This window comes from Theobroma cacao, chromosome 5 (genome assembly GCF_000208745.1).
Source record: "Theobroma cacao cultivar B97-61/B2 chromosome 5, Criollo_cocoa_genome_V2, whole genome shotgun sequence".
Taxonomy (NCBI): Eukaryota; Viridiplantae; Streptophyta; class Magnoliopsida; order Malvales; family Malvaceae; genus Theobroma; species Theobroma cacao.
Window position 1 is genome coordinate 30,198,780 of NC_030854.1, and position 8,083 is coordinate 30,206,862.

At 34.7% G+C, this 8,083-nt stretch overlaps 1 protein-coding gene across 9 annotated transcripts; it reads right to left on the reverse strand.

The window, feature by feature from the left end:
- Positions 1,213–7,775, reverse strand: LOC18599311 (probable protein phosphatase 2C 33). Of its 9 annotated transcripts, none has more exons than XR_001928149.1 (8): positions 7,434–7,775; positions 6,383–7,087; positions 4,915–5,304; positions 4,699–4,816; positions 3,074–3,297; positions 2,484–2,982; positions 1,758–1,878; positions 1,213–1,650 (listed from the first exon to the last, which is right to left on the reverse strand). XR_001928149.1 is itself a non-coding variant. In XM_018121736.1 (7 exons), the coding sequence occupies exons 2-6, from the start codon at positions 6,635–6,637 to the stop codon at positions 2,488–2,490; spliced, it is 1,482 nt and encodes a 493-aa protein (XP_017977225.1). In that variant the 5' UTR covers positions 6,638–7,087; positions 7,434–7,775; the 3' UTR covers positions 2,130–2,404; positions 2,484–2,487. The 9 variants fall into 9 exon arrangements, 4 of the variants coding, with proteins under 4 accessions (XP_017977225.1, XP_017977224.1, XP_017977223.1 ...); XR_001928147.1 differs by having other exon boundaries at positions 1,758–1,892; XR_001928146.1 differs by having other exon boundaries at positions 2,479–2,982.

Genomic DNA, 8,083 nt, shown 5'->3' on the forward strand with positions numbered 1-8,083 from the left:
CTTTCTTAGAATTTGTTATAAACAAAATGTAAAAGGGAATTTAATTCTTTTTTATCAGTAAACTTATATTTGATTAAGAGTGATTGAATGATTAATTAATAGTTGAAAATTGAAATGTAACACTTGCACACACACACACACACGTATATATATATATATTTGAACTTAATTGTTGATAAATCTATCAAATTCTGATTATTCACAAAATTAAATATTATTTTTATGTACTTAAAAATATTATTTATATTACATTTAAATGTATCTTTTATTTTTTAAATTATTTTGAAAATTAAAATTTAATTGAACAAATTACCCCGGCAATCTCTAAATTTTTATCTTAATGCCACATTAGTTTTTAATTTTTAAATTATTCCATTTAAGTCTCTAATTATTTTAAATGGTTTCAAGTTTTTATCTTTATGTCAAATTTTTTTTTAAAAAATATTGACATAATGTTCACATTGTAAATTGAATGACATGTCGTGCAAGCATTTCTTTGATATTCAACATGAATATTGTTCAGTTATTAAAGAAATAATGCAACAAAAGTATCAATTTTTTTGACTTTTCTTTGGCATTCAAGTTAATTACCTAGTAAAAACAACAATCAACTTGTCGAGGAATGTTGTCATCATGAATATTAGTTCTATACGGATAACACTTATTTTTACTTCACAACTTTTACAAAATATGCAAATCATATTGAGAGATTTTTTATTGTATTTAATTAAACTATTTTATTTTTATTGAAGAAAAATTAAGCCCTTATTATTACAAAATAAAGATTATTCCTCTTGATTGTTACTCTTAATTAACTTTTACTACCTTGTTTGGTTTTTTTGAAAAGTTTTTATAAAATAAAAGTGAAAAGTAAAAAACATAAACAGTGTAAAGGAGATTCTTAGGCTGAGCTTAGCTGGCACCACCAGAATTGCCAGTGACCAACTTTAACCAAAGGCTAATGTCACATGAGACTGAATGACAAGATGGTGTAATGATACATAAATGATTGTACATGGATGCCTGTTTTCTTATCGTAGAAACCCATCAATTATCCAACAAGACAACTGATATAAATAATTAACTTGTAGCATCAATTATTACATTTTAGCTTATATACATAGTCACATGCATTTTGTTATCAAAAATAGATTGCATAGTTTATTTATATTTGTTCAAAAATACCTTCTTTTCATTTTTTTTTTTTGTTTCTAGAAGCCAATTATACATTGAATAAACAGCAACCTAATAAACCCTAAAATTCCCGTTTCTCTTGTCCCCATCTATGACCTTATTCTTGAACCACAAATGTTGATCCATCCTATCTTCTTGAATGTTGATATTAGTTCATGGTAGGCACCTGACAATCTACAAGGAAAAGTTTGCTAATGTGGAGCAGAGTTGTGGAAGTTTCACAGTCCAATAGAAAAAAAGTTTATATAGCCTTCCCCAGTCAGTCTGGCATGTCATTTTCATTCTCATTAATAATAATAATGATAACAATGATGATGTGCTTCAACCACAACGCAGGAGTCAATTGCTTTTGCAAAAGATATCCACTTTGCTCCCACTCCACCGCCTCATCACATGATAAGGCAACTCTGGTGGCTTCTATCATCTTCTTCTCCATTGAATTAGTCTTTAGTTTCCCTGCTATCAGGAACCATAAAAAAAATTCAACACTCCTGTTTCCCTCATTCAAAGTCCTGACAGATCTTTTTGTTTCTTTGATTTTTTTTTTCTGATAAAAGTCATACCCTTGAATTGATTGTCCAGAAATCGACCTTCCTTCCTCTCATTATTTGAATAAATCAATGGACCAGAATCCAGGGCGGATTAGACAGAATGCCGTTTTAATAGAAGCCTGCAATTCTGCACCTGAAAAATAAGACCTGTACAATGATGGAAATTCAAGGCTTAAAAAGGGTAGTGACAGCACAAGTGGGATTTCCTAAGGTCCCCATTGCTGTAAGGATTCAAAAGAAGAGCAGTTTCTATCACACTCGTTATCAAATATTCAACTTGAATTAGTTGGCTACCCAGAGATCAATGATGCTATGCAGACCACAAACAAGGTGTAATAAGGCATAAGCCACGTCGCTAACAGTCCACATCTGAACAAAGACAACTACTCAATATGGAGTATCATGTCCATTCAAGTTGAAAACCCAACGGGGCTTCATCGTCGCAAAATTTATTATCAGCATACAGTTACCAACAAATCACACATGGAATTTAAGGGGCAAAAAATTTACGAAAAAATAGACGGAGAGTTGGATTTACAAAAATTCCAATTCTACCCACACTAGAGAGAAAGGACGATTTCCCAGACACACTAATACAGCCGGGCCCACCTCTCCGGTCCAAATTTTAACATCAATGGCCCTACAAATCATTTTCCCTTCTGTAGAAAAAGAAATAATATAACAGAAGCAAGGAAAAATTACAAAAAATAATCAAAGAAAATCAAATACTAACCAGACCTTCTCACTTCCGAGCCTTTGTACCTCCAGCAGCCTTCTTATCCTCCTCACCAGGCACAAACCTTGGGAGATTCAAAAGGGTATTGACACGAGAAACTCCTTCAAGGGCAGACCAATCTATTCCTAATTCTGAATTCATTTCTTCCTGCTTTGAAGAATCTTCATTCACTCCTGGGAGCACTTCTTCGCCAGTTCGCACAGTCCCAGACCGGTCGAGACTGGTCAAGACAGCAAGATTATTGTCTTTCTCATTGTCATTGTCAATTTGGTCCATTGAAGTTGGCTGCACTTTGGGCTTGGCATTGAAAGCAGTAGATAAATTGTTTGAGTTAGAATCAAGGAAGAGACAAACAACAGCACAATCATCAACTTTCGAAGTTGGGTATTTGTATCTCCAAGCTCGAACTGCTGACTCAACCAAGGCTCGAGCGGCAGAGGACCGTGCTGGGGCAGATGCTACAATATCTACCACCTCTTTGTTCGATAGAACATCCCAAATCTGCAAAATAATGAAGCAAAACTTAGATCCAGAAAGAAGGGCTCAAATGCAATTCAATATTTTGAATAAAAATTCATGTTGGCTCCATTACCCCATCTGTGGCCAAGACAATAAATTCATCCTTCTCTGACAGGCGCCAATAAGATATTTCAGGCACAGAAATCAGGCCAAAATCCTTGAGGCAAAAATCTCCAAAAGCCCGTGCCATGGCAAGGCCAGGTGAGTCATTGTTTGGCAGCCAAACTCGGGCAACCTCAGGTTCATCCTGAAGAGCAAAGACACGTCCTTTGCATTTTCGGATTCTCTCCGCTTCCGCTGTAAAGAAGAAAAAACAGGAGTATCTAGCATGACTTTACTTTTAAAAGTATATAATAGGCAACGAGAAGCAAGTAATATTAGGAAACTTATTTTTTTTCTTGATCTCAGTTGAAGGTCAAGGGCATTAGACAAGCAATATGAACCAACGATGCCCTATTCAACAGTTAAAACCATCACCAGACTCCTTTATGATAGTTGTTTAGGACAAACTGCACTGCTTATTCTTTTGCAATCAATTCTGCATTTCTGTATTCATCTGGACTTCCAGATAACTTCCCATTGATTACAAAAATGACTTCATCTAATTTTTAATAAATTGATTCATTACTCATAACATACATGGTTATCAAATTTACAAAACCTTTCAACATTCTGTAGTCTTATTAGTTTCATCACACGTATGATGCTCATATGCACATCAACAAGCTTTCACAAATGCATTTATTCTATATACACAAAGTGCTTTCCAGGGTCTTCCCATCCTTGATGCCAGTATCTCCTACTTTCTCAGTCAATTCATCTTAGATTAACGCATTCTAGTCTTCGGTTATATAATTCTAATCTTTCTAAAACTCTTCACACATCTTATACGAAATTCTCAAACATAACTAATTGTTTAGAAGCTGACTCACCAATCATGAAACATACCCTTACAAGTTTTAAGATGTTTCAGCCACTCATTGTCTAACCAATTGAACCAAATTTACAACGATTATATATGTGACCAGTGGGACAATATTAGCTAAAATGTGTCCCCTAACATATAAGAGAGAGAGAGAGAGAGAGAGAGAGAGAGAGAGAGTAAATTTTCTGGCCTGCCAAACCAATTAGGATCCGAATTAATACTGTATTCTGTCAAAATTGAATTCTTCTCTCTCAACAGCTTCCAGTAATGAAGACTGTCTTAAGAATGGACAAGGAGAACATAAAGAAAACCAAGACAATTAAAAGGTACAAAAAATTTAAGATGGTCCAGTCAACAAACAGCACAAAGAGGGACCTCTGGATGCAGTCATAACGTGGTGGACATGAGAAATAATATGGAAGGCCAAACAATTCTATTACATGTCCTGACATCCAGAAGATGATCATTTTAAATAGCATTTTTATACTGCCTTCCATCATACTTTGTTTCTCCTCTCTTCACAATAAATAATGAATTTCCAAACGGGTGGCACACTCAGGGCAGTACACACACAAGACCATGAAAAAGGAAAATATAAGAGGAGACAAAACTGGGCATAAAAAATCCCATACATCCAAAGTTTCTAAAAGAAAAGTGCTATTGTTTTCACCTATCATAATTTTCAGTCTGAAACTTCAGGCCAAAACAATGAAAGTCTGAAACTCAGTAGAAAAAACTAAAATAGAATGCATGACTAAAGCAGACAAACAGACCTGGAAGATTTGGCTTGAGATCAACAGTCAACTGAACTGCAGTAAGTGAATTGTCTTTGTCCCTTGTACCCAACACAGCTCTGGAGTCCCCAACATTTCCAATGACAAGATATGGACCCTACACAAGGAACCAACAAAATTATGATTAAGGAATACTGTGAAACATGTCATAATATAGTTCTTCAAATAAAGCTTCTAAAAGTTACAAGTGAATACCTGCTTGACCAAAGTTACAGCGGTTGTCCCACTGCAGAAGCAATCAATATTGGCATGCATTCTAAGTTCCCTGTCCATCACTTTGAAAGCCTTCAAAAAAGACTCTTTAAGCGCCTGAAAGATCTCGGGGTGCTTTTCTGTTTCCTCAAGATCTACAGAGGCCCTAGATTCCTCATCAGCTGATACAAAAGTAGTATCTTCAGAGTTCATGCTTCCAGCAGTATTCAAACTGATCTCTCTGAGAACATCCTCACTGGATATACTAACTTCCCAGTGAGCACACAGTTTTAAGGGAAGATGGTCCCGCACTCTCTTTGCTACCATATGACCATAGGGACCATGGCCGTCAAAAACACCACAGAAAACTGTATCTGTTCTTGAACCAAAATTCTGGAAAACAACGGCCATACATAGTAAGAAAAGGAACATGATAATGCAGAAGAACAATATTAATAACATAACTAACAAATACAAGGAGAAATTGGTAATTCACATAACAGAACCATTACCATAGCCCCTTATCCATCATATTCAAATACGAGGATATATGTTCTAGGGATAAAAAAGTCAATGTCTTGGCCTTCTTCACTAAGAAATGGTCGAGCATATAAAGAGTTAGAAACCTTCTTCTATTATTCAGTCTACACAAGTTACCATCATCACTGTATATATCCTCCTCTAAAAAACAACAACAACAATGTTTGTTCCCATTAAGTAGGGTCAGCTAGATGGATTATATTGTGCCACAATACTCTATTTTTTACCATATTGTCAATACACTTAGCAAAATTGATGCCCATACCCCTTTCAGGTCTTCCTCTACCTCTCTTGACATGAGAATCTACCATATATTCTACTCCATCAAGAAAATAAAGATACATGTCTTAAAATAATCAATTCCAAGGTGTGCCAAATCTATGGTCCCTCAAACACAGACTCATGTAGCAAATGTAAAATAGAAACAAATGATGAGTTTAAATTTACCACCATGGAAGTATCATTCATGTAGCAACTAATGATTGGATAAAATCCTGAAAGAAAGTGGAGAAGTTGCAGCCAATTAATATAAAAATTCTGCTTTTCCTCCAAATAGATAGCAGAATGTCCTTTATATGAAGATACGTACACAAGGAAAGCAAAAGGTCATAAACAAATAAAAGAAGTGTAATACAAAATTCAATGTTTGCAGAAAAGGAACTATCACTTAAACATTACAGACATGCAAAGATATTATCAAATAATACAACAGCATGGGCTAGCTTGCAACTAGAAAAAAGGGTAAGTTCCTTCATCCAAGAAATATTATATTCCTATTATAAGACAAATTGCTTGTTTTCAGAGCTATTCAAGAAAACATCACACATAAAGCCAAATATATTAAACGGCCATTGTTTGAAAAGTTTGATAAAAACAGAATTCCCATGAACAAAAGTAAACTAATATGTGAATATAAATAAAAAAAGCTAACCTCCCAAACAATCATGGCGTCCTGGTTGGTTCCTTTCTTGCCTTGTTGAGTAAAGAGTGAAGCAACATCACTGGACCCATTCAAGAATAACCTCCCTGGAATCCTATGCAATGGTTCTTCCTTCCGGTAGTCAAAGGAAGAATTCCGCGACCCTAATCTCTTCCTTGAACCCCTCCTTCTCATATTCGGCAGATGAGGGGACGAAGGCGAACCAGGGAGAGGGCTCCTGCTTTCTGCAGATAAGCAGGACCCCATTCTGAGGGCCCTGATAATGCTTAATATGCACTCCAGACCAGCCAGACAATCACAACCCCTATTTTCAGTAGACGGATCCGTCAGAACTTCTTTGTTAAATCCTTAAAGAAACCCTTTCAACCTTTCCAGCTAATGTGCCGATTAATCCACCAAATAACCTTCAATTTTACAATCCTATACACTAAATCTCAAAAATCCCTTCTGAATTCAGAGCCAAATATCCAATCACTAATAGATAATACCTTGAGTTGTTCTTCAATATCTTAAAATTACAACCTTCAAGGAACCCGTTTAAATCACAGCCACAAAAAAATTCCTCTGAGTCTCCCTCAAATCACTTGAATAATGACCTTAAATTAAAATTCCCAGACACCCTTATCCGCTTTCAATCTAATGATCAGATCAATCCACAAATTCAAGCTCATAAACTGCTTCCAATAAAAAAAATCGCTGAATCAACCAACAAAGCCAAAAAAGAAGCGGATCAAATTTATTTCTAAAGCTTTCTAATTTACAAAAGATGAAAAGTAATCTTTTTGATTGATACAAATAAATGATAAAAGATTAACTCCTGTTTTTTTAATCAGAAAGCAAATAATAAAAAAGCTGAAAAGGAATATGTATCAAAAAAGGAGATCAATGGATGCAAATCTATGCAAAAGAAAAAAAGAGAAAAATTTCGAATCTTTAGTTCAACACTCAATAACTCCACCTAAAAGCAGCACCCTTTTTAATAAACAAGGACTAAAAATTGCCATAAAAAATTTAAACGAATTGAGAGTCCCATAATTCTCACCAGAAACGACCCAAAAGAGCAAAATTTTTCAGCAGATCAACAGAAAAGCTGATCAAAGACCAGGATCAAGATCAGCAAAAACAGGGCCAAAAATTAAAAACTAATGAATGTGAAAAAGGAAACAACATAGGAAGGGCAGTTCCAGGGCGAGCAAAGGGGTAGTGAAAATGGGTAGAGAGAGGATTGAAGGGAGAGTGAAGGAAGGAGGAGAGATTCTATAGAGGGAAAGTGAAGAGCTTTCAGAGAGAGAAACATGAACATTGCGCAGAAAAGAAAGAGCAGGTGCAAATCAGCGAGAAATAACCGCAACCACCAACAACAAACTCTCCCTCTTTACAAAAATAAAATAAAATAAAATATTTGTTATATTTATCGAAGAGATGAAAAGGATAGAGTGATTATATATATATATATATATATATATATATATATAGAGCTANGAAAAGGATAGAGTGATTATATATATATATATATATATATATATATATATATACACACACATATATACACAGAGAGGAGAAAAGGGTCACTTTCCAATAATGTGACTTTTCTTTGGGGGAAACAGCTCGTACTTATAACAAATATTTGGAGATAATTAATATTATATCTTAAATAATATAAAAATTAGAGGGTCACACCTAAAATTAATA

Coding starts and splice junctions, on each gene's coding strand:
- LOC18599311 (XM_018121734.1), bottom strand. CDS start 6,637: ATGGGGTCCTGCTTATCTGCAGAAAGCAGGAGCCCTCTCCCTGGTTCG. Junction 5,305..6,382: donor ACGCCATGATTGTTTGGGAG/GTTAGCTTTTTT, acceptor GTTGTTTTCCAG/AATTTTGGTTCAAGAACAGA. Junction 4,817..4,914: donor CTGTAACTTTGGTCAAGCAG/GTATTCACTTGT, acceptor TTCCTTGTGTAG/GGTCCATATCTTGTCATTGG.